Source organism: Grus americana, chromosome 29 (assembly GCF_028858705.1).
Source record: "Grus americana isolate bGruAme1 chromosome 29, bGruAme1.mat, whole genome shotgun sequence".
Lineage (NCBI taxonomy): Eukaryota > Metazoa > Chordata > Aves > Gruiformes > Gruidae > Grus > Grus americana.
The window spans coordinates 1429084-1453166 of NC_072880.1; the positions used below are offsets into that span (position 1 = coordinate 1429084).

General features: G+C 56.0%; 3 protein-coding genes across 13 annotated transcripts; all 3 read left to right on the top strand.

Annotated features, from left to right (window-relative positions):
* Window positions 1–1626: 1626 nt before the first annotated feature.
* On the top strand, window positions 1627–8560 carry SLAMF1 (signaling lymphocytic activation molecule family member 1). 2 transcript variants are annotated; one of them, XM_054806612.1, is made up of 7 exons: window positions 1627–1794; window positions 4664–4990; window positions 5351–5632; window positions 6663–6770; window positions 7437–7507; window positions 8144–8311; window positions 8431–8560. In XM_054806612.1, exons 1-7 carry the CDS (start codon window positions 1743–1745, stop codon window positions 8485–8487), a joined length of 1065 nt encoding a protein of 354 aa, XP_054662587.1. In that variant the 5' UTR covers window positions 1627–1742; the 3' UTR covers window positions 8488–8560. The 2 variants fall into 2 exon arrangements, with proteins under 2 accessions (XP_054662587.1, XP_054662588.1); XM_054806613.1 differs by lacking the exon at window positions 8144–8311.
* A 2440-nt stretch (window positions 8561–11000) lies between these two features.
* CD84 (CD84 molecule) lies at window positions 11001–16764 on the top strand. Of its 7 annotated transcripts, none has more exons than XM_054806610.1 (9): window positions 11001–11129; window positions 12423–12725; window positions 12813–13097; window positions 13261–13287; window positions 13999–14100; window positions 14270–14314; window positions 15851–15903; window positions 16258–16357; window positions 16553–16764. In XM_054806610.1, exons 1-9 carry the CDS (start codon window positions 11078–11080, stop codon window positions 16564–16566), a joined length of 981 nt encoding a protein of 326 aa, XP_054662585.1. In that variant the 5' UTR covers window positions 11001–11077; the 3' UTR covers window positions 16567–16764. The 7 variants fall into 7 exon arrangements, with proteins under 7 accessions (XP_054662585.1, XP_054662586.1, XP_054662580.1 ...); XM_054806605.1 differs by having other exon boundaries at window positions 11033–11129; window positions 12237–12725; XM_054806606.1 differs by having other exon boundaries at window positions 11033–11129; window positions 12237–12725; window positions 12813–13085.
* A 3073-nt stretch (window positions 16765–19837) lies between these two features.
* On the top strand, window positions 19838–22926 carry LOC129197636 (uncharacterized). 4 transcript variants are annotated; one of them, XM_054806268.1, is made up of 7 exons: window positions 19838–19937; window positions 20809–21006; window positions 21175–21276; window positions 21827–21865; window positions 21971–22032; window positions 22215–22298; window positions 22444–22926. In XM_054806268.1, the coding sequence occupies exons 1-7, from the start codon at window positions 19877–19879 to the stop codon at window positions 22501–22503; spliced, it is 606 nt and encodes a 201-aa protein (XP_054662243.1). In that variant the 5' UTR covers window positions 19838–19876; the 3' UTR covers window positions 22504–22926. The 4 variants fall into 4 exon arrangements, 2 of the variants coding, with proteins under 2 accessions (XP_054662243.1, XP_054662244.1); XR_008574362.1 differs by having other exon boundaries at window positions 21971–22298; window positions 22444–22466; XM_054806269.1 differs by lacking the exon at window positions 21827–21865.
* The last annotated feature ends 1157 nt before the right edge of the window (window positions 22927–24083 follow it).

A 24083-nucleotide genomic window follows, 5' to 3' on the forward strand; every position in this document is an offset into this window, starting at 1 on the left:
CCCACAGCAGCCCTCATAGTGCTGTGGTGTGTATTGGTAGCTAGCAAGTGTTGATAACACACCAGTGTTTTGGCTATTACTGAGCAGTGCCAGCACACATCAAGACTGTCTCTCCAACATTTCTTGCCCTCCCTCAGCAGCAGGCTGGGGCTGGGCAAGATCTTGGGAGGGGACACAGCCAGGACAGCTGACACGAACTGACCAAAGAGATATTCCATACCACATGATGTTTGCTCAGCAATGAGAAACTGAGAGATAGGGGGGAGGAACAGGGCGGGGGCATTCAGGTTTTTTTACAACATTTGTCTTCCAGAGTAAGGAGTACGCCTACTGAAGCCTTCCTTCCCAGGAAATGGCCGGACATCGCCTGCTGATGGGAAGTAGAGAATAATCTTTTGCTTTTTGTTTTGCTTCTGCACACAGCCTTTTGCTTTAGCTACATTAAACTGTCTTGTCTTGACCCATGAGTTTGGTGTGGGTTTTTTCCATCTTAATTTTCTCCCCTCCCTGCCTTGCTGAGGAGGGGAGTGATAGAGCGGCTTGGTGGACACCTGGCGTCCAGCCGAGGTTAAACCACCACAGGTGGTTTAGTGTAGGTTTAGGCATTTTATCATTAGAAATAATGTATTAGCAACAAAACTCATGGAAGTCTCAGAGCTTGGCTCCACTGAAAATGGGTGGGATGTAAGCTCACCTTTTATTTCCTTGTGGTACTCAAGTCTGATTTAAAACAGTGGAGGAATTTGTGCTTCACACTGTCACCTCTGCTCTCTGAAAAGCAGAAAAAGCAACGAAAACTTGAAGCAAGCAATAGGAAAAAACCCTTCTTCCATATTAAAGCTGTGCGGGCTGAGCACCAACAGATGTGAATAATTCATTCCGCTGAAGACACAAAAACAACCAAGATTTTCTTGCCCCTTTCCAGTAGCGGAACAAGCGAGCGGTGTTTTCCCTGCGCTCCCCATCCCCAGCGCTCCGTTGAGCGCGGAAGTCTGCAGTCTCCGCTCCATCCCCACGTGGGGAGAGGACTGTACCCATCCCTAAGCACCCACTATGGGGATGACATTGAACGGGAGCAAATTGAAGTCCTTGAGAACAAGGGCTGGGTTTTTCCTCTGTGAGTTTTTAAAGACCACCCATACTCCTCCTCACTGTAGATCCCATGCAGTCCAAAGCAGGGGTATGTGTTAATCCCAGAATATCTGGGGCTTCCCTGCACCGATGAGCACCGTGGCCATGAGCACTGGTGCACATTGGCTCTTTGGGAGAGCTTCACGCCAGGTTCTAGCCCCACGGCGCTGGGATCAAGCAGCAGCGGTTGGGATGCTGCCACGTGGGATGCTGCTGCCCGCCTCCATCCCCTCTGCGGTGGTAGGGTTTGAAAGCTCTGTACAGCCCCGGGAAGCTGTTACTGTACATGAAATTATTTTCTTGCTGGTCATTTCCTCTTCTTTTGAGGTCGGGTTAAGGACCTGTGGCAGGATGATGCAGTTCTGGTATAAACTATAAATCGATGCTCTGCTTCCTTCTGTAGGTCTCTTGGGCTGTCTCCAGTGAAGCATTCAGCAGCACAACTCAGTGCTTTGAATACTTTCCACTCAAGAAAAAAGAAAAAAGAGTCATTCAGCCAAAAACAGGAAACACATGGCCCAAGGCAGATCTGATTTGAGTATACCTGTTCTTATAATGAGCTTGGCAGCAGATATTAACTCCACTGCAGCAGAGGCTCCGTGAACCGCGGTATGGGCTGCAACGTCTGTCTCTGGCTGCTGATCTCTCTCGGCCGTGTTTGGGGTATGTATGTTTTCCTTTTCATGAAATGCTCCATTCAGACTGTTTGGGGATTTTTCTTGGATATTAAGACCTTTAGAAATCGTGAGTTGTGCGCTGGGCGGATGGGCAGATTGAGTATAAATATTCATATAGAAGATAAATGGCTTGCAACTCTGAGCTGGATGTGTGGTGCATCCCTAATATGCTTCTACTAGTCAGGCTGAGGGAGGAGATAATAAAAGATGATGAATGAGCAAAGATAGTGATGGACAAAGTGTAGCTGCAATAGTGAAGTACTCTACTGTGTGTTTTAATGGGGTATTAATAGCACTGAGCAAATAATTTAGTACCAGATGTGAATTGGGTTACTTGAGATGAAGATCCTTGGTGGATTGTCTCACTCTGTGTGATACTGAGTGTCTCGGATCAAGAGGTGCCAGCAGGCTGGGAGATGGTACTCAAGCAATGAAATGTGTATAAGGAGAGCGGAAAGGGACCAGCAGTGGGGCAGTGCCTGTTTTCTGAGTGCCCAGAGAGCCCTGGCCAGCTGTGGATGGTGTCCTGGGGATGATGATGTCCTGGATGCATCGAAATCCCCCCCCAGACCAGCTGATCAGGGAATGACGACCCCCCGGACTCCCCCACCAGGGCTCCTGGGTCCTTTCCTCCTAGCCCATCAGTAGTTACGGGATGATGCTTCAAAATCCGTTGTGATGGCACTGAGCCTGTGCAAAAGCACTCAGGTGAGTCAGGGTCCCCAAGCAGAGCAGAGCAAAGGGAGCTCTGAGTAATCCTGACCCTCTTCTTGGTGCCAGCCTGACGTCTGTTCCCCTTCCCTGGGGACACTGTGTGTCCCCGCAGCTCCACGAGCCCTCTGCCACTGCATCTGTGTAAAACAAAGGGCTCGGCCAGGAAACAGGAGACATTGGCAGAGCTGGGGTTTCTCCTTGTCTCTGCTGGCTCACTGTTACTAGAATACCTGCCTTTAAAATCCCCCTGGGGTTTTCTGCCTAGCCAGCACACTGAAAGTCCCACGAGCCCAATACCTGATGTGAGGGCTGCTCCAGACCTAGCACCATGCCAGTACAGATCGCTTGCCTTCCTCCAGCCCCTTCATCTGGGCTTCAACACAGATGGTTTCAGATCTCTTTACATCCCTCTTCCTGCAGCCTTGCTCCAGCCAAGTCATCTTCCCCGCCAGGGCAGAGAGTTTTGTAAACGTGGTGTAAAAAGGGCTTTTCCATTTGGTAATTAATAAGGAGCCTAACCGCTGCATGTGTTGCTGAGAAAACACAGCATCCTCCTGCGTGCTGTAAATGTATCAGCAAAAAAATGTGTGAGGCACTGGTTCAGCCGGACTGCAGGGTTTCTGAGGGATGACAGCCGTGTCCACATGGCTGCTTCGATGCTGGGGAGATGTTGTCCACAGGGACAGCTCAGAAACTGCCGTGTTTCATGCCACAGAAGGGGGGGGGAATAAGTGATGGTATTCACTTGGGAGAGTGTTTGCTCTGTGGCTTTTACTGGAACCATACACGCCGCAGGACAGGTGGATATTGGTCTTATCTCGGTCTCCCCAGACCTGTTCTTCTGTGGTACCTCACCCTCTTTTCTTTTCTCTCTGGGGCAAAGCCTCACCCCAATGGAAAGAAGTCGGTAGGAAACGTGGGGGTGACAAGGTGAGGTCCCTTCCACGCTGGTGTTGCTGGCAGCAGTCATGAGCTGGCACCAGTCCCCACACTGTTTCCTACAAAAATAAACTCCTTTGCCCAGAGGTGCGGGCAAATATGAATCACTGCCTTGCAGCCAAAGACAGAAAAGGGTCTAGGGGAGAAGATCCTCCCGCGTGCTCTCCAGGAAATCTGGGTGGTCGGGATGCTTTGGGACACATGGGAGATGCTTGGACCCATCATCTTAAGAGCAACTTTTCTGTGGCTACCAAGAAGCACACCTGGGACCACCTCAACCAGGAGAAGGACAACCTGGGATTTACACCTGAGCTCACCTCTAGGAGGTTGCACTTCCTTCAGGTTCTACAAGAAAAGTCCCACCGAAAGTTTCTAGAGCTGAGGCACTTGAGGGAGGTGGGTGCCATGATGTGCACCCAACTGCAGGCTTTTGCCAAGAACCACCCAGCATCACTTCCTTCTGGACTGCCCTGGTGTCACGGGGACTTCTCCAGGCTGATCCCACTGCTGCCAGCACCCTTCTCCCAGGACCAGCATCCCCACTGGTGTGGGACTGCAAGGACCTTCCCCTGCTCGAGGCATCCCTGCTCCATGGGGTGATGTTTCACTGCGCTGGCTGGCTGTTGTTGTGCCATCCTTAAATCAGGATTCGGCCATGACATGTGATGCCTAACATGGGAGAACACTGAGGCTGATGCAAATGAAGAATCTCTCACCTCACTCTGGGAAGGTGAGGGTGACAAGGAAGAGCAGAGGAAGGCAAAACTTCCCCTCTGGCTCCTGAGCCGAACACTCCATCTGCATCCTTTGGGGTCGAGGATGTGGTACTGAGGGCTGGGAGTCACTCTTTTGGTTCTGGGGATGATCCTGTGGGGTGGGCATGGGGCAGAGCTCGCACTGAGCCCTGATCTACAGCACAACTTGTGTTCCCACGCACTGGCAATCGCTGGTGCAGGATGTGGTGGATAACCCAGAACTCAAAAACACGGTCAGATAATCTGTTCAATTTTCGACTGACTTATGCAACCTAAGCCATCCCCAATCTGCACATTACCAGGGTGGATCCAATGCCGTCACTGGCTACCGCAACTCCATGGGCATCTGCCCTCCTCCGGCAGAGCTAGGATGGGTGGGGGACAGTTGCTCTGAGCCCCTCCATGCCTCCCTGCCTGCCTCAGCCCTTCTCTCCTCTCTCCTCCCAGGCATGGGCCACGGGGCAAGGGAGATGGTGCTGGGCACCTTGGGGAAGGCGACGATTTTGCGGATCCCCCCTGAACTCCAGAACCTCACCAAGCACTTTGGGGAGGCTGTCTGGAAGCGGGACACGGAGGACCCACAGAGGAAGCTTGTCCTGCTCAAGTACGTAGATGGCAACTACACCAACTACATGCAGGGACGAACTCGCTTCCACAAGTCAGACTTCTCCCTGGAGATTCTGAACACCAGCCGGCAGGACAGACAGCTCTACGAGTACCTAGTCAGCAAGGGGCCGGAGGAGAAAGTCTGGCAGATACAGCTGGAGGTGTATGGTAAGACATGCTGCTTTGGGAGGACTGTGCTGGATGCTCCCAGCCTCTTGGGGTGCTGGAAGCAGGTCTGGGAGGTGCATGGTGGTCAAGGTGGGTGGGAGATGCCCACCCTGATGTCAAAGTGCTGCAGTGAGTCCAGGACCCTCTTGCAATCCCATCTGGATACACACAGGAGCATTTGGGTCGATGCAGACCATGCCCCTCTCTAATGCCATTTGCAGTGGGTCTGGCACCAGACTGGTTCCTCTCCATCCCCCTGGGATTTAGGAGAGACCAGCAGGATTTCCCAGGCAGGGGCCAATGCAACGTTTGCATCCTTCCCCAGACACAAACCTTTGCCCCCTCCCTCCCTCTCTCCAGAGCCGGTGTCCGATCCCAGCATCCAGATCCTCGACTGGGTGCTGGCCAACAGCAGCTGCACCATCACCCTCAACTGCACGGCGGAGCGAGGGGACAATGTCTCTTACAGCTGGGGCAGCCAGGACACCAGCACCTCAGGGCTCTGTTCCCACAACGGCAGCCTCCTGCACCTCTCCTACTCCCTGCAGAATGCAAGCATTGCCTGCGCCTGCACGGCCAGCAACCCCGTCAGCAGCCAGGTCATCCCCTTTGACTCCTCCGAGTGCAGCTACGAGCAAGGGGGTAAGTCCCCAGTTGCTGACCCAGCTCTCTCCAGCCTCACGGCCCTGCTCTTGCTTTGTAGGGGACTTTTTCATGATGCTTTAGGCAGTCTCAAAGGAGTCTTTTGCAAGAAAAGTGGGCGCTGCGTCACTTGCTCAGGGTTGCCCAGTTCTTCCAGTAAACGCCAGCCATGGAGCTGTGGGTCCCACCTGCCTCCCCAGCCAGCCCAGCCACCGCACTTGCCATGCCTCGGTGCTCAAGGTTTATTTTAAATACGAAACTCGTATGCTGGGTGGCTTGGGGAGGACAAAAACCTCTGTGACAACTTCCCCTTTGGAGGTTCTCGGGGCAAAAGTCACCGGGGTTTTCTAGCACTTCCTCGTGACGTGGGGGTTTTCATCTGAGCTGGGAAGTGTGGTGGCTGCCCCTTTCCCCGGGGACCCAGAGGCAAAGTTATGTCTCTGCTGGGGCTCTCACAGTGACCTGTGCTGAGAAAATATATGCCTCTGGGGAAAAATGGTCGGGACTCTTGCTTAAGATGCTGAAATTGGATTCTCCAGGGGGGGATCGGGCTTGTTTCTCACCCCCTTGCCCCAAAACCCTTTGTGTCATGGGACACCCCTCGTGACGTCACCGCTAGTGGTCTAGGAGCGGGGCCACCCTGTGATGGGAGCCCGGCTGGTGGCTGGAGCTGCAGAGCTCTGTCCCATGGCTCTCTTCTCACACACCCGCAATGCGAGATCATTGTACAAAGGGGTTGCCTCCCCCCAGGCCTCTGTAAAGCCAGCGGAGACATTTTCAAGGCTTTATCTGTCCCCGATCTGGCCCCCAGCAGGTTTTTCACTGACTGTTGCAGTCTGGAGGCGATTAGACGGAGTTCTGCTTAAGAGGCATTTCCTGCCCCTTGTTTCCTGTTCTACTGACATCATCAGCCTGAAACTAGGTGATGAGATGAAGAAAGATTTTTAGCAGCCCATTCTGCTCAGCTCTGGGTGACCCTGGGCCCCAGGGCTGGTGGCTGACGCCCTCCCCTCTTTGCCCCCCATCCCAGGCAGCACCAGGCTGAGGACAGAGCATCTCGTGCTGATGGTGGTGGTGCCCATCGCTGCAGTGATGATGCTCACCGCCTTTGTGGCCACCCATTTGGCCATGCCCGTTGGTGAGTGCTGCAAGGGAGGGGTGCTGGGGTGCTTGGTGGTTCCTGGGTGGCGTGAGCCTTGGGGGGGGGGGGGGGGGGCGGCAGGTAGAAGCTGCCACCAAGGACCAAGAGGCTGATTCTCATTGGGCACCTCATCTTGGGAGTACCCTGGCTCTTGGGAAGGAGCAAAATGTGTTTCTCTTGAAGCATAGATTAAAGGCAGGAAGGAAACCAGCTTAAAAAAAAGAAATATGAAGAGAGAGAGAAAAATAAAAACAAAAAAAAAGATCAGTGCACATGATCTCCAGCACTTTAGCTGGATGAACTTCTGAGATCGTATTGCACAGGCTCAAGGGGAACTGAATGATCCCAGCCCAAATTAGAGAGAGCATCATCTCTCCCAGTGCCTCAGCCGGGCTCTGCCTCCCCCTTCCCACTCCCTGTGTAGTGGCAAATTTGCGAAGGTGACCTGTGGTGGCCAGAAATCCTCCGACCACAACCAGGCAGCTGCAGCAATAGGGATGCAGCCAGGTCCAGCCAGCGGGCACCATGCTGTGGACAGATCCAGCATGGCCGCACCCTCGTTGTGCCCTGGGGTACAGAAGCAGGATGTGGCTTGCAGAGCGCAGGCATGCCCCAATGTCCTTGCTCCCCTGGCAGCTCAGTGACTTGCTTATCCCCCCACAGCCAGCCAGGAGCAGGAGCGTGCCGAGGACAGCACGGTGCACACCATCTACTCCCAGGTGCAGCGGGTGGAGGTGAGCTATGACCAACAGGACCTCAGCTGGCATGGGAGAAAATGCTCCTTTAGTGACGGAAATGCTCCTTTACCGACGGAATTGCTCCTTTAGCGATGGGACCCCAAGCGCTGCAGCCAATAGGGAGCATGGGCACAACCCTGCCAGGGTTTCTTGGGGGGGAGGGGGGTCTTGGACGATGGCAGCCTGCTTTGGGGACTAGCAAAGGAAGCAGCACCCAAAGCCCCAGGTCATTGCTGGGTGCCTCCTCGCTGGTCTGCGGGTCGCTCTCTGATGGACTTTGGGCACTGGGTGTCACAGCAGCTCTGCGGCTGGCAAGGGGGAGAGTCAGATTGTGGCTGGGGGGGGACTGGGGTGGCTGTGGGCTCCCCTGGGTCACTCATCGCTGTCGTTCCAGGAGTCAGCCTCGCCACCATTAATTTGGGAGTTGCTGGGAATAAGGTCGGGTGCTGCAGCTTCCCCAGCATCCCAGGGTGGCTTTGAGGACAGACTGTGTGTTTTTTCTCCCCTCCCCGAGTCCTGCTCAGTGCAAATTGGGGAGGAAATGGTGGGTCCACATAGAGGGGACGGAAGGAGGGAGTGAAGGCCCCCCTTGGCGAGCTGCCTGCTGCTGCTCATTCTTTGCTCTCCGTGCAGAAGCAGAAAGGGACCCCCCTCACCAAGCACCCCTCCTGCACCACCATCTACGCTGCAGCCACCGGCCTGCCCCCGGACACGGCCCCAGCCCCCAGCAGAGCCCCACATCCCCCACGCAGCCCCTCGGCAGAGCCGCCCACCCTGCAGGGCCATCCACCCCTCTCGCCGGTAAGGGTGGCTGCTTCCACCCCATTCTTGCCCAAGCTGGGCATCACCGTGGGGAAACCCATGGACCCCCCATCTCAAGCACCTCGCTGACCCCTTTGCTTCCCTGCTCTTTGCTGCAGAGCCCCGACAAGGAGCTCACAACAGTTTACGCCAGCGTGATGATGCCCATTGCCTGAGCATCTCCAGGAAGTGGGCAGCAGTCCAGTTCGGCCTCCACCTCTGCTCGCCGGGCACTGACATCCATGTTCCTGGCTGGAGGAAACCCTGCTCATCCATGGGGAATCGGGGCAAAATCCTCTGGCATGCACAGACCCCCACTGCAGCTGGGGCTGCAACGATGGCTGCGGAGGTGAGGGAAGGTTGAGAAAAGAGCAGCTCTGAAGCAAGGCAAGAAATCTCCCTGGGCTGTGGCTAAGGGTGGCCAGCAAGATGCTGAAGGACCAAGAGAGGCTAGAGTGGCTTTAGATACAACCCCACAGCCAGGCATCAGCAACAGAGAGAGAATCGGTGCCACAGAAGGGAAGGGTCAGCCCATCAGCACCGTGGTGCAGCACCAGAAGACATGGCCGGAGCAGATTTGCACTCCAACCTCAGCCCTGCCCCATGGGTTTTCACCCCACAGCCTCATCCTGTCGACCTGGCTTCACTAGAGGGAGCCTCCAGCTCGTGGCAGCCAGCAATGCCGGTGATGCGCAGGGACACGGGTTCAACAGCAGTGGGGAAAAATCAGAAGCTTTTTTTTTTTTTTTTTTTTCCAACCTCTGCTCTTGCAACCGGTTATGAAACGTTGGATTTCGGCCCAAGGGTGAAGAAAGCCTTGCAATCCCCTTGGAGCTGAGCCCTGCCCAGCACCCAGCCTGACCCCCTGCACCAGGGGAAGCAGCCACGTCCAACCGCACTTTTCCAATCCTATCCTTCTCCACTGATGACTACGGGAACAGGCGAGAATCTTCCAGATGGACTATTTAAAGCTGAATTTCTGGCTGAGAGGGGGGCACAGCCCCTGCCCGTGGCCTGGCCACCCCCTGCCCACAGCAGCTCCCGATCTCCCTGCAGAAACACCCAGCATGGGGATGCTGGAGGTAGCCCAGAGGAGGGACCAGGGCTGTCAAATCTTTCCGGTCCCCCTCCCAGTCCGAGGTATTTTATAATGCCAACATAGCTCAGCTCATACAGTGGGTCTAATCTCATGTGCTGCTGCTAAGGGAAAGGAAAATAAATTTATAGTAAAGTCTTTTGGAAAGGTTTTCTGGAGAAGTGTGTCAGGGGGTGGATCAGGCCTTGAGGGGGAAGAGAAATCAGTGGGTTTGCATCTCCATAGCTTCCTTATTTCGTTACTGCAGAAAATCAGTTGAGTTGCTTCCTTGGAAAAGTCTGCCCACAAAGCAACCACTTCCCCCAGGAGCACAGAGAGGTCCAGGGAAGGGCAAAGGCACGCTTGCCCTTGTGCATCTAAAATGGTGCAAAAGCCCCAAATTCTGTGCCTGGCACTTGTGCAGGATGGAACCCAGTGCTACCTGTGTTGGTCCTTATAGAATGAAGGGGCAAGTGCCTGACCCTGTCATGTGCTCCCCAGCATGTGTCCAGCCATCTCAGCCCACCCTCCTGGCTGCGAGGGGACGTCAGATGCTCATTATGGGGAAGAGTTCAAGTAAAAATGCTAATATTGCCATTGCAGAGGAGCATTGAGCCACGATGCCACAGTTTCACCCCCCCTCAGCTCCCAGGTGACGGTCAGAGGAGGTGAAGAAGGTTAAGGGGTGGCTCATCCCCTGGAGTGTCTTTTTGTACCTCTCATCTCATCCCCCCCCATGCCAGGAGGCTGTGAAAGAGAGGAGCTGTTTTTAGGAGCTTTAGTGCTTTGGTATTGAGCAATGATCCTGGTCTCTGTGCTTAATGTATCCCATCGCCCAGCATCAGGGCAGCGCTGAGGGGCCACAGCAGCCCCCCCACTCCCTTGCTGGGGTAGAGGAACCAGGGCTATTTTAAAGCCCAACTTCCCCAGCTTTTCCAGCATGCTTCCCTCACCTGAATATGAGGGAAAACTTCTTCATTTTGAGGGTGACCGAGCACTGGAACAGGCTGCCCAGAGAGGTTGTGGAGTCTCCTTCTCTGGAGATATTCAAAACCTGTGCAACCTGCTCTAAGTGACCCTGCTTTAGCAGGGGGTTGGACTAGATGATCTCCAGAGGTCCTTTCCCACCCCAACCAGTCTGTGATTCTCTGAATTTCAGTATGACACCAGTGTCATGCTATTTCCCAGAATAATCTGAATTAGGGAAGCAGCTTCTTTCCTGCAGTTGTCATTCAGCTGTCCTGTTTGGGGGGAATGGAGAATTTGGATCTCGGTATCCCTTACAAAAGATGGCCTGGTGACACTGGTCCATGGGCACCAGTGTGCTCCTGGGTGCTGACCTGCAATAGTCTTCATGATACCCCTCTCTTAGGGCTGATTCCCATAGAGGAGCTGAGACACTTATCACACATGACCATGATAGCACTCTATCCTAGCTGTCACACTCATCTTCAATTTTGCAGCTCAAGGTTTCATTACACACATGGGATTTTTCCTTTTTGTCATACTTCTCTAAGCCCAGTCACACTCCCCCGCCTCTGATGGCAGCTATACCAGTCATTGGATGAAATATTTATCTCCACCCATCCAATCACGACTATGTGTGTGCAAGTGCTTGTATCTTCCTGTTGTCACCATAATCTGTAGCAGATGCTGGGTGTGGAGAGGCCCTCTCTGCGCACCGGAAGTTGATGGATGTGTTTTGGTGCCTGCCATTCACCCTCCTCCTTCTCCACCAAGCAAGTAAGTGCAAGATGCTCGTTTTCCCTTGGTGGTGGAAGGGAAGGAGCCCACAAAGGGCTCAGGGAGTGTTTCAGGACTCCTGGGAGAGCGGGCACAGGGTTGGCATGTGTGGGACCAGCAGTGCAGCTCCGCGGGAATGGAGTTTGTCCCAAGGATGTTGGGCAAATCAGGGTGAAAGATGCCTAGCACATCCTGGTGTTGGTCTCTCACGCTCGTGTGGTCCTCCTCTGCTAATGAGTGAATGCATCAGGTCTCAGCTCTCTCCTAGCCTCCATCCAGCTGCTGCCAGATGTGCACAGGCCACTGAGTTTGCCATTCTGCTCTGCGTTCAGGGTCTGTTCCTCCGCGTGTTTTCTCTGAGTTTTCTGTGCTCCTGTGGGGTTTTTTGGTGGGTTATTTAGGGCTCTCTGGAACAGGGGACACTTTCTGCCTCTCTTCAGGCAAGGAAAAATGGGCAGAGAAGCTGGGTCTGCCCCGGTCCTCTCCCCGCAGCCTTGAGGAGGGTTTTACTGCCAGATGAGCCCTCCAGCACCCTTGTCTGCTGTTTCAGCAGAATTTACTACTTCAAGTTTATCTCCCCCACCAGTTTTTCCTTCCATGCAGTCAGAGATGCCTGTTCTCGACGTTCCAGAGGTGTCCCTGCAGGGTGAGGCAAGGGGGCACCAGAAATGCAGAGCCCTGAGGAGATGTGACAACCTCGGGGTCCACCTGTCTGGCTGAGCCAGGATCAGTTCCCTTTCCAGAAACTGAGGAGAAAACATCCATCCCCAGACCAGACTGGGAAGCACTGATTTTTAAAATGGGAAGTAGTTAAAATAAGAGGGAAGTGTCTGCCTCCTTCTCAGAAGAGGGCAGAAGTAGCTGCACATCTGGGAAAGAGGCCACCCATTTTCTTGCCTGCTCGTGTAGGTGAGCTTGACTTTTCGGTGTGGTGATGAAAGGAAACTTTCTGAGCCATTGCAAACTCCTCCTTGCACTTTAATTTTGCACCTCAAGGGTCTCTTTAAAGGTCCCTTGCAACCCAAACTGTTCTGTGATTCTATGACTTTACCCGCAGCTGAACACAGATACTGTGTGCGATAACATGAGGGTCTCTGGCCACTATAGATCAGCCTGTCCATGGCATCATGCTGTATGACCGCAGCGGGACGAAGCTCTTCTTTTTGGCCGAGGTGGTTCTTTCGGCCAAGGACCCTTCCCTGAGCCGTCCCACGTTCTCCACCAGCCAGACCCCAAGCTCGCTGTGCATCCTCTCCCCGGGCGTGCTGCCTTCATCCCAGCTTCTCTCCCCAGTGTGCATTGATGACGGGGCAGAGGTGACCAGGGCCGCGGGCAGTTCTGTCACCTTTCACCTCCAGAACCTGCATGGACAAGCCGCAGTCTGGAGCTTTCACAACAATGTCATAGCAACCGTGATATTCGGCAATCCTCCTGAAGTCATCTTTTTTGATGACAACTACAAAACACGCTTGGCCTTTACTGAGAATGGCACGGCGCTCACCATCAACCAGCTGAGGATGGATGATGCTGGTACCTACACTGCAAAGATCTCAGGGGTAAAAAACACCTTGTACCTACACACCCTACACATGTACAGTAAGTACCTTCTAGTATTGGCATTTGTTTTTTGGTTTTTTTTAATGGGGGGTTGGAGATTTCCTGACAGCCCCCTGCTTCCCGTAGGGGAGCTGGTGGTGCCAACGGTGACCTGCGTGGCGCAGAACTGCTCAGCCAACAGCTGCAGCTACACCCTGCACTGCACCGTCTCAGGCTCTGGCTCCGACTTTGGCAATGTATCCTACGACTGGAGCATGGAGGACCAGCCATGGAGCAAGGGGCCCATGGTGCTGGTAGAGGAGTTGCCCCAGGACAAGCTACTGCTGCTCACGTGCACGGTGCGAAACCCCATCAGCAGCCGCAACATCACAATCATCTCGCCCGCTGCCCTCTGTGCAGGTAACAGCCACGGTAAGATACGTGGGTGGTGGGGATGGGCCGTATCCTGCTCCCAGTGGCTCCAGCCTTCCCTTGAGCTGTGCCTCGGCGTGCAAAGACAGAAATGCAGATCCTCGGCAGAGGCATTTACCTCTCTCCCTGTTCTTTCCCTTCACCGTGCTGCCCGTGCCGCCAGAAAACACAACACACTCTCCCACCACTGGTGAGCTGCCAAACCAGCCATCCGTGTCCAGTCTTGCTCTTAAATGTCTGAGTGTGCCCGAGCTAGCTAGCAGTGTCCGGCCATGCCGGACCCCTGTGCCTGGAGACGGGGGAGCCTAAGGCCAGCACAGTCTGTCTCCTCCCAAAACAGCTCACGGGGGTTATCCAGGCTTTGTGGACGGTGCTTTTAGCATCCGTGCACTGTCTTTGTCACCTGGGGAATTTGGGGAGGGGAGGTGGGTCCACATTTCTAGTTTGTCCCCTAAAAAGTCCCACCTTGGGATGGGAGCATCAAATCAATTTGTGCAAAGGAGAGGCAGAGCCAAGGATAGGCTGGAGGTGGGAGCATGGCTCTGTGTACAACTGCTGCCCCCAGCCCAGGTAGGGGTTCCCTCCCCCCCCCAAAAAAAAAAAAAAACAACCAACAAATGAGGTCCCTGGAATGCAAAGGAACATCAGCAGGGGGGACTGCGGGGGGTTTGGGGCAGAAGTCTTCCAGCCACTGCTCTGTCTGCAAAGCCACTTGTCCTCGTGCAGCATGTTGCCTCCTTTCTGTGTTGGACCGTGTTATCGTGAAATAAGGGTCCCTGCGAAGCAGGGAAGGGCTCAGCGGGGTGTTGAAGCAGAGATGTGCCCATCTCTCCCCACTCTGATGCCAGGGAAAGGCAGGTATGTTTTGGGATGTTGTTACCGGACCTTCTTCTCTTCCAAGGCACCTACTCCAGCAGGCAGGTTGGAATCGTGGCCATATCGGTGATTGTAGTCGGAGTGCTTTTAGCAGTGGTTATCTTCGTGATCTACCGTAAATGCAAAGGTGAGCTGCTTCCCCCGCAGATAACTGTCCCTGCAGACACAAGCTGGAGATGGGACCTGAGAGGGGACCCAGGTACCTGGGATGCTGCGGCAGCCAAAGCTGAGGATGCTGCTCAGGGTTCACTTTGGTTGCTGCTGCTGACGGGAGCCCCATGTCGCTTCTCCCCCAGGCCAGAGGATCTTCTGTTTGCCTGCAGCCGAGGCTATGAACACAGGTAGGACTTTGGGGCTCCCACAGGCATTTGTCTCCCTCCCCTTTTTTCCTGGTGGGAATAGCCTGGTCGCGTTTAAGATCAGGAGGGAAATCATCCACTGCCATGGCTTGGTACCAGAGGGTATCATGGCTGGTGGGATCCCAATGCCTCCCCGTGCCCCCACCCTGCATGCATGGAGGCGAGCAAAAGGGGATGATCCCAGGTGATGTTGTGATGGCTGAAGCCATGCTCTCCCCTAGTCTTTTTCTGGAAAACTTCATGCCAGCCCACCAAGAAGGAGCTGGGAGCGCAGCCATGAGATCACCAAAGCAAGAGGGATTTGGGGGAAATGAAAAGAGCTGGCAAGAGACAACCAGGGGAGCAGAGACAAACAATGAGGAGTCACGTGCCCCATGTCCAGAAACAACCTCCCTGCAGCAGCACACCAGCTTGAGCAACCACTGACTGCAATTGCTGCTTGAAATAGCCACTGCCTGGTTTCCCTAGCTCTTGGGGGCAGAGATCAGAGGCTCCTGGGCAAGGTGGAGTAGCACAATGGCAGCTGCAGAGACTGAAGCATGCCCTTGGCATCACTTCAGGATCAGCTTCACTAGACTCAGGGGTTCAGGGTGCAAGTCCAGACAAGAAATGTGGTGGAAGAAGAGACCCCTGGACCAGTTTCCATATCCTCTCCCTGATGTTCAGGGACATTTTTTTGATGGGCCATGCCATTGCTATCACTGCTACAACTGAGCCAATGCCCAGCAAGGATCTTGCTGACTTTCTTTTTGTGTGTGTGTTTTGTTGTTTCTGGAAACTGAAATAAAGCTGACACGAACAGGAGAGTTCCTGCCTTGCATTTTGCGTTTATGTGTGCCCAAGTGGGATGTCGGGGCACACCGATCACCAGGACCATGGGCTCCTCCTGGCCAGTAATTTGGGTCCAGCTCTTCCATTGGCAAAAACCTCTCCCTGAAGCGCTGCTCTCTGCCCAGGCTGAAGCCTGCGTGGCTGTTCCTCTGTGGGGCTGGCAGCAGCACTTCAAATGAGAGGCATTGAAATTTCGACCCAAAAATGGGGTTATGAAGGATTTAAATCCTCTCTCCCCGCTCTGTTCAATGAGCCAAAGAATGAGCTGATGGTAATGATGTTTGCTGCAATGGTGGCAACATATGAAGGAGAGACAAATGCATATCATCCTCCGAAAGCAGCCGGGGATCTTGTATTTAAATAAAAAAAAAAAAACCTGATTTTTCACTAGCAAGTCCCTTCAACTGCTGTCGTTTGAGCTGGAAGCAGGTGCTCTGCTCCTGCAGCAGCTGGGGCAAGAGGGACGGTGGGATAAGAAGTGATGCTCACCTCAACCCAGACCCACAGCAAACACCTCCAGCAGCTCTGAGGGGCTTGCCGGGCTTTCCCCTAAGACTAGCGCATTTTAAGCCAGGATTCCCTCCAGCCCTTGTCGAGGAGCATCCCAGTGTTGCAAAGAGATCCTTGCCTCTTTCCAGCTGTGGCAGCCTGCTCCCTTGCTGACCTTCCACTTGTTTCTCCTTGCAGGGGCCAGAGCAGAGTACATGACGGTGTATGCCCAAATTGGCCCTTCCCAGCAGGTAAGTCCATGCAGGCTCATCCCCATCCTCCAGGTACGTGGCTGGACCTGGCTGTGCAGCTGCATGGGACGGGGATGGTCTGGGAGCCACGTGGCTGGGACAGGGAGGAAGGACGGCAGCTGGACGGACAACCCCAGGGTTTGTCTGTTAGATCCTCTTGGGAACTTGAAGGGGGACATGCCAGCACTGGGGCTTGCCCAAGAGCAGTCACAGCCACCTGCCTACACTTCTTGGTGCATTACCAGAGTCTCTGTCCCCAACCCCACCAAACTTGGCTTCTTTGGCTCACCCAGGCTTTGAGATCCATTTGCCAGCTCTGAGCCATGGAAATACTTTTTAAAATCTTTTCCCCAGGAGCACCTGCAGAGTTTCTCTAATGCACAGCAAGACAACACAAAGATGCCGCCAACCCCCAGTGTGGACACCTCCCAGACCATCTATTTCACCGTCCAGGGTGAGTTGGTGCTTATGGAGGTGGGCAAGACCCCAGGGTGAGACACGTAACCCCGGAGCAAGGGGCACAGACAGATGGTTCTTCACTGGGCTTTCTTGGGGTTCAGTACTTGGAGCCAAGCCTGTAGATCCCCATCTCTCACCAAGGGAGGCATCAGCTCCCAGAAGCCCAAGCAAAGCTTTTGTCCCTTTGTAGATGCAGACGGATGATGAGAAGATGGACAACAGCATGCCAGGGTGCCAGAAGTAGGATGAGAAAAGCCTCTACTTGTAGGTCAACTAGCCAGACCCTGCGGCACAGCACCGGCATGAGCCTGCTCTGAGCACAGTGCTCCTCTCCGCCAGGCCCTGACCCATGGGGCTGCAGCTTTCCCCCCCCCTCCCCTCCCCTTCCCTCCCTCCCTTCCCCTCCCCTTCCCCTCCCTTCCCTTCCCTCCCCTTCCCTCCCTCCCTTCCCTTCCCTTCCCTTCCCTTCCCTTCCCTTCCCTTCCCTTCCCTTCCCTTCCCTTCCCTCCCCTCCCCTCCCCCTCCCTTCCCCTCCCCTCCCCTTCCCTCCCCTCCCCCCCCCCCCTTCCCCTCCCCCCCCCCCCCCCCCCCCCCTTCCCCTTCCCCTCCCTTCCCTCCCCTCCCTTCCCTCCCCTCCCCTCCCCTTCCCCTCCCCTTCCCCTCCCTTCCCTCCCCTCCCCTTCCCCTTCCCTTCCCCTCCCTTCCCTTCCCTCCCTTCCCTCCCCTCCCCTCCCCTTCCCCTCCCCTTCCCCTCCCTTCCCTCCCTTCCCCTCCCCTTTCCCTCCCCTCCCCTCCCTCCCCTTCCCTTCCCTTCCCCTTCCTCCCCTTCCCTCCCCTCCCCTTCCCCTCCCTTCCCTTCCCTTCCCTCCCCTCCCCTCCCCTCCCCTCCCCTCCCCTCCCCTTCCCTTCCCTCCCCTCCCCTCCCCTCCCCTCCCCTTCCCTCCCCTCCCCTCCCCTTCCCTTCCCTTCCCTTCCCTCCCCTCCCCTCCCCTCCCTTTCCTTCCCTCCCCTCCCCTCCCCTCCCCTCCCCTCCCCTCCCCTCCCCTCCCCTTCCCGTCCCTTCCCTTCCCTTCCCTTCCCTTCCCCTCCCTTCCCTTCCCTTCCCATGGCTGCTGCCTCTGATTCACCTGTCAGCGGTGGTCCCTGGTCATTGACATGAGGATGCAAGCACCCCATAGGCGCAGGTTTGTCTGGCACGGGATCTCTGCCTGTGTTTTGGTATCCACGTGGGATTTGGACTCCTTTTTCTGCCCTCTCTGAGCAGACCAAGGAACATGGACCAAAACTGTAGCTGCAGACCCAGTCTTCCCGGAACAGAAACATAAGCTGATGGTCCTGGGGTTCGCCTTGCAGCACCTCACAGTGCAGAGCCTCAGGACAAGAGGGCAGGAAAAATTGAGGAGCCTCTTAAAGCCCTTTTTAATTTTTTTTTCTTTTTTGCTATGCGTTTAAACTTGGTAAATACTTTGGCTGCTTCATTTGGTTACTAAACCAAGAGAAAGCAAAAATAACATGTGGCAGTAGAAAGTTCCTGTGGTTTCAGTGCTGCTAGCTGCTTCATCAGTGCTTGCTGCTCCCAAGCCTGCTGGGGACCTTGCAAACCTTTCAGTACCTCAGCACCGTGCTTAGCATTGTTTTATGTTGTGAATGAACAGCTTACAGTCCTCTGAGATGCTGCAGGGCCATGCCAGGGCCAGGGGAAACAAGGCCCAGTGCAAGGTCCTGCACATGGGTCAGGGCAATCCCAAACTCCAGGCTGGGTGGAGAATGGATGGCGAGCAGCCCTGAGGAGAAGGACTTGGGGGTGTTAGGGGATGAGAAGCTCAAGATGACCCAGCAATGTGCACTTGCAGCCCAGAAAGCCAACTGTGTCCTGGGCTGTGTGTCCAGCAGTGTGACCAGCAGGTCGAGGGAGGGGAGTCTGCCCCTCTGCTCCGCTCTGGTGAGACCCCCCTGCAGTGCTGTGTCCAGCTCGGGGGTCCCCAGGACAAGAAGGACGTGGAGCTGTTGGAGGCCACGGAGATGATCGGAGGGCTGGAGCACCTCTGCTATGGAGACAGGCAGAGAGAGTTGGACCTGGAGAAGAGAAGGCTCCGGGGAGACCTTAGAGCCCCTTCCAGTCCCTGAAGGGGCTACAGGAAAGCTGGAGAGGGGCTGGTGACAAGGGCAGGGAGTGACAGGACAAGGGGGAATGGCCTGAAGCTGCAGGAGGGCAGATGGAGATGAGATATTTGGGATAAATTCTTCCCTGTGAGGGTGCTGAGGCCCTGGCACAGGTTGCCCAGAGAAGCTGTGGCTGCCCCTGGCTCCCTGGCAGTGTTCAAGGCCAGGCTGGACGGGGCTTTGGGCAAGCTGGGCTGGTGGAGGGTGTCCCTGCCCATGGCAGGGGTGGGACTGGGTGGGCTGTGACGTCCCTTCCAACCCAAACCGTTCTACAAAAACAGGTCAAGGACCATGGCTGGTGCCATCCTGCTCCACTCCTTTGATATGTTGGTATATGAGATTTCATTCTTGGATGAAATATTTGTATGTGAAGTGCTGTGTCAGTGGAATTAGGTGGCTTCCCAGCAGACCTTTAAGGAGAAGAGCAGCTCTCCAAGCGATGCAGGGATGCTGCTCGGTATGGTAGTGGCTGCCTCCCATCCGGATGTGTGTCCTGCAGCAGGGTTTGCGTGGGTTCACCCCGAGCTGGGACTTACAGGGACCCAGGTGCCCAGTGAGCAGGGCACAGGGCACAGGGCACGTCCCCACCCTCCCTGTTCCCCAAACCCACCCAGAGCTGGCAACTGAGCAAAACATGCACGTTGGCATCAATTTTCTGGTGATGCCGGGCAGATGGATGCCACTTGCACTCGGAAGCCTCTTCCCGTGCGTGTCGCTTCCCCTTGCTCTTTGTCTTGTCTGCGCGGACAGTAAATTATTCAGGGATGAAACCAGAGATTTCTTTGAAGTGCCTGGCACAGGAGAGCCCTCTAGGAGCTACTGGAATAAAAATGCAAGATGCATCTGAGCTTGATTTCTGCATATTATTTTGGGTGAAAACAGGCCATTATTGATGAGCCCGTGGAGTAATTTGTTTATTTTCTGCATTTTCACAGTATGTGACAGGCTTGGTTTTGAGTTCCTCAAATTCATGCTGATCAGTTAAATATAGATACCTCAGTGGGTCATGTATTTTACCAAGGGATTTGTGTGTTTGGCACCAAATCTGTCCTTGGAACTCCAATCCCCAGCCTGGATAGGGCTTGAAACAGCGGTGATGGCACTGGGGACTGGCCTGAATGAAGCTGGGGCAGCGCTGGAACATCACCTCCTCCTTTGCCCATGCTGATGGGGCTCCATCCCTTACCCCGGGCACAGCCCCAGAAATCATCCCCCAGGATGGTTTTATTAATCATCCTGTTTCATTACCAACACCTTTGAGCTCACAGGAAGCTGTTAGTCAGGCAGAAAGGGGAAGGAAGATGTTGCAAGATGGGGAGAGGTGGTGGAAGGCTTGCTGGGGCAGAGGAGGATGGAGTCGAGAGGTGTTGGGACGGGGTGGCTCTGCATCGCAGTGCTCTGCTCTGGAGCTGGTGAGTGGAGCCAGGGGGGCGACGTTGGGTCCAGGGGCCTCCCCCTGTCTCTGGGGCTGGAGGGAGGAGGAGGAGGAAGGGTTGGTGTGAAGGCAGTGGCTATGATGCCTTCCCAGGGGACCTTCTGTGGTAGGGCAGGATGCTTGCCTGGCTGTTTTATAGGGGGCACAGCTCAGGCCGCCTGCTTTATTGCTTGGTTTGTGTCTGGCTTGTGTGCGGGGGGACGATTGGGGTTTCCTGGGCTCTCCCAGCACCGAGCTGTGCTCAAACCCGCGCCCTGGGCTCCCCCACCCCTGCCCGGCCCTTTGCTGGCCAAGCAGCAGGAATGCTTGCAGACTGCCCATCCCCTTTCACGGCCGGGATCATAGCGGCTCAGGGCTGGTTTGCTTGGGGACACCATTTGGGCACCACAGACCAACCGCTTGCACTGGCATGGCTACCAGTTGCCCAGCCTCCGGCAGCTCCGTGTCAGTGTGATGCCACCCGGCAGCGTGGACTTCCAACAAGCCCTCAGCTTGGTCTCCCCAGCATCCACCGCGGTGCTGTTGCTGTTTGCACCTTCTTCGTTAGCAGGAGGTTTGTCTTTTGTCTCGGTGGTGATGCGCAGGAGAGCGGTGTGACCCCAACCGCTCGCCGCCCCAGCAGGATGTGGGATGCCAGCACCCACAGCTCCACTGGCAACCACCAGCCTGCTCAAGCGATGCTCCCCCAGCCCCACACCTCTGTCCCAAGTCACCTGAGGATGGAGGGACATGGGTTAGCTGTTTCTTGCTCATACCTTGCCTTTCCCTAAGCTCTCAGCTCTACATCTCTGTTCCTGATCCTTGGGAGCAGTTCTGAATTTATACGAATTAATGACCATCGCTCCTAGCTCTCGTCGTCAAAGAAGGGGAGCCAGGGCATCAAAGCATCACACAGCGTGATGACGTCCTGGAGCCAACGGGAGCCCCCACCACAACCGCCGGGGATGTGGACAACCTGACGACATGGCCAACAGCCACCCCAACCCCTCCTCGGACCGGGGACCCCTTTACCACCCCCATGCTGACACGAGGAGGGAATAAAACCCGTGAGTCCCACAGAGAAAGGAAGAGATGTGGCTTGGGGATGTGCCACCATCCTTGGAGGGTCCTGTACACCCCCCCCTGCCCAGAGACACCCCCCCACAGTGCCTGGCACCTCCCTCCCCAGCCACCTTTGCATGCAGCATGCCCACATCTCCTATCTCTTCCCGTAGAAAATGCATCGGCTGTTCCCGTCAGGTACTGGGCCCCCGTCATTTTTGTGGTGGTTGCTCTGTTCGTCCTCTTCTTCACCTACCGGCGGAACAAGGGGGAAGGTGAGCTCCACTGCTGGGCCACCAGCATCTCTCCCCCCTTCACTCAGCAATGCACTGGGTTAGCAGGAAAGGGTGACGGCCATGTCACAAGCCACATCCTCAAAGAATCGAGAAGTGCGGCAAAAAGCCAGCTTTTTTGGTTCAGCTCAATGAGGGTGGGTCTGGCTTCATGGGGGGAAGCGGGGGGCGCAGCATCAGGCCGTCACGCCAACCAGAGGCTGTCCCTGGAAACCCCTTTGACCATGGCTGAGCCCCATGGTGAGGGTTCCTCCTTGCTCAAACCCGGCTTTAAAACTCCAGAAGTTTAACCCGTAACTCCCTTTTCTGCTCAGTTTTGCAGCTCAGTGCCTGCTCTGCCCTTCCCCCCACGGCTTCTCCTTCTCTGCTTTAACAAACACCTCGACTTAAGGATTTTTTTTTCTCCTGCAAAGCAAAACCAAAAGCTCGCCCCCCCCCCCCACTGCCCTCTACCCAGGAGGGTCTTGCTGGGCTTTTTGCAAAGCCCATTTGGCCCCACTGTTGTAATGCCTGTGTCTGCCCTGGCCCGCAGGGAGCTGGGACCAATCCACCTCCGCCAGCGACTCTTCGGGTGAGATGCGGTCAGCCCAAGCCCCACGAGGCCGGGGCATCTCGTTATACCATCGTTGACCCGGTCTCAGTGCCGTGATTCACATCCCAGCTCGTTGCATTGCAGATTTGGGAGCCCTGGACCACCTCCCTATCCATGACACCACCCCAATAATCTCCGCTCCCCAGGTGAGCCCGGCTGATGGGGATCCTCTCGCTGTTGACTGTGAGCTGGGAGGACTTAGAGCTACTTTCCAGCCCCTGCATGGCTTTGGGCAAGCCCCAGCCCGTGCCTCAGTTTCCCCATCCACCGCAGCCACACTATGCAGTGCAGGCCGGTGATGAGGACGGTCAGCGCAGCTCTCTTGCAGGAGGAGAGGAAGGGGTCAGAGAAACCCCCAGCCCCAGCGCACACCGAAACCACCTTCTGCGAGCCGGACCCCCCACCGCCCCAGGTATCTCACCCCAATGCACTGAGCCTCGGTCACTGGTGGGGGGAGGGGGTGCTTCCAGCTGAGCCCCAGCCCCTCCAGCCCACACGGGTCCCTGGGGAGGGTTTGCTGTCATCCCCCCCAAGCACCTGATTTTGCTTCTCCCCAGCCTGATACCCCCGCAGCTGGCGGTGGTCCCCGCTGCTCCGGGGAGCCCGGTGCTGACTGAGGGCTCCCGGGGGAGCCCAGCGGCTTCCAGACACCCCCAGGGAGCGTGAGGCCACCCCCAAGGTGCAGCGTGGGGACTGAACCGGGACGATGCTCCTGGCCGGGGGCCACGTGGCAGCTGGGGGCCACGAGCATCACGTGCCGCCTCAGCCCTTCCTATGGATGCTCGAGTGTGTGCCCAAATCCAGGTGGGAATGGGGACCCCCGTGGATCAGGGACCCCCGTGGGACGTGGCCGTGCGTGTGTCATTACTGTTGTGCCCCGTGCTTGTGCATGGGGGCTCTGGGTGCCTACGCTGGGCACCGCTGAGCCAATAAAGCAGGATTTCACCCCAGAACCCCTGGCCTTTCTCTGCCGGGATACGCAGCCTCCCCCATCTCAACCCAACCGTCACTTTTTCCCCGCCCCCATGTCTTGGAACGGAGCAGAGGCAGCTGGTGGGCAGCCCGCACCGAGGCGGCTGGGGGAAGGAGCGTTTTACGCTGCTATCACCCACAGAGAGGAAAAAACAACCAGGACTGAAATACCCCCCCCCCCCCTTTCCACTCAACCCACGGGGGCCAGCAGCTCATCAGATGACTTGAACTCATCACAAGCAAAGGTGGGGCAAAGGCTGGAAATAAACATCCCAGGGTGCTTCACCCTGTGGGTAACACGCCCCGGGAGAAGCAAGAACGTCACCCAGGGAAATGAGGAGCCTGGAGGGGGGGGGGCCTGAGCCCCAGCACAGCTTGGCAGGGGGGCCAGCCCCCCCCCCCCCCCCCCCGATTCCCTCCGTGCCAGGTTGCCAGCTCTTGTCCCCTCGGCTGGGGACAGTGCTGCGGTTGCACTGACCTGCCTCAGTTTCCCCTTGCTCTGCTCCCCCCACCCACGGCAAACACTCTCGTGCAAGGTGTTTGAAGTAGGGAACAGCGGGTGGAGGGGACACGGGGGTGGGGTGGGGGCTCAGGGCTGAGATGGGGGGAGAAAAGGTGCAAAAACCAAAGGAAATATCAACGCCAGGTCTCGGTGAATCAGCGCTGCTGTTACTGCATGGGGGGCCACCTGCAAACCGGGGTGTGGGGGCCCTGGGAGGGCTGGGGGGGGGGTGTGGGGGGTGTGGGGTGCAGGTGCCAGCACATCCGCCGCCTCGGCTGTTGCAATGAGGTGACCGCAGGCAGCAGCGCGGGGAGCAGGCGGAAGCTGTGCAGGCTGGGAGCAGCTCTGCAGCCCCCCCGGGGAGCTGTGCGTGCCGGGGTCTCACTCCCCCAGCAAAAGGGGTTGGGACTTGCCCCCCACCGCCGGGGCGGGGGGGTTTGGGTGTTTCTCCAGTCTGCACGGAGGGCTGGCAGAGCAGCCCCTGCTCCCCCCCCGCTCATCTCAAGCCTTTCACCCTCATCAACCTCAAATCCTTGCTCACCCCAACCCTTGGCCCCCCTAAATTCCAAACCCTTCGCTCTATAAACCCCAACCCCTTGGCTCCAGAGACCCCAACCCCTTGGCTCCAGAGACCCCAACCCCTTGGCCCCACAAACTGCAAACCCTCGGACCTCTAAACCTCAAATCCTTGGCCCCACAAACCCTTGGTCCTCTAAGACTCCA

Bases quoted from the DNA above. Each gene is read 5' to 3' on its own strand.
- SLAMF1 (XM_054806612.1), top strand. From the start codon at position 1,743: ATGGGCTGCAACGTCTGTCTCTGGCTGCTGATCTCTCTCGGCCGTGTT. The intron at 7,508-8,143 runs GTGAGCTATGAC...CTCTCCGTGCAG, and splicing joins CCCAGGTGCAGCGGGTGGAG to AAGCAGAAAGGGACCCCCCT. The intron at 8,312-8,430 runs GTAAGGGTGGCT...TCTTTGCTGCAG, and splicing joins GCCATCCACCCCTCTCGCCG to AGCCCCGACAAGGAGCTCAC.
- CD84 (XM_054806605.1), top strand. From the start codon at position 11,078: ATGGATGTGTTTTGGTGCCTGCCATTCACCCTCCTCCTTCTCCACCAA. The intron at 12,726-12,812 runs GTAAGTACCTTC...TGCTTCCCGTAG, and splicing joins ACACACCCTACACATGTACA to GGGAGCTGGTGGTGCCAACG. The intron at 14,315-15,850 runs GTAGGACTTTGG...TTCTCCTTGCAG, and splicing joins AGCCGAGGCTATGAACACAG to GGGCCAGAGCAGAGTACATG.
- LOC129197636 (XM_054806268.1), top strand. From the start codon at position 19,877: ATGGAGTCGAGAGGTGTTGGGACGGGGTGGCTCTGCATCGCAGTGCTC. The intron at 21,007-21,174 runs GTGAGTCCCACA...CTCTTCCCGTAG, and splicing joins ACGAGGAGGGAATAAAACCC to AAAATGCATCGGCTGTTCCC. The intron at 21,277-21,826 runs GTGAGCTCCACT...CCTGGCCCGCAG, and splicing joins CCGGCGGAACAAGGGGGAAG to GGAGCTGGGACCAATCCACC.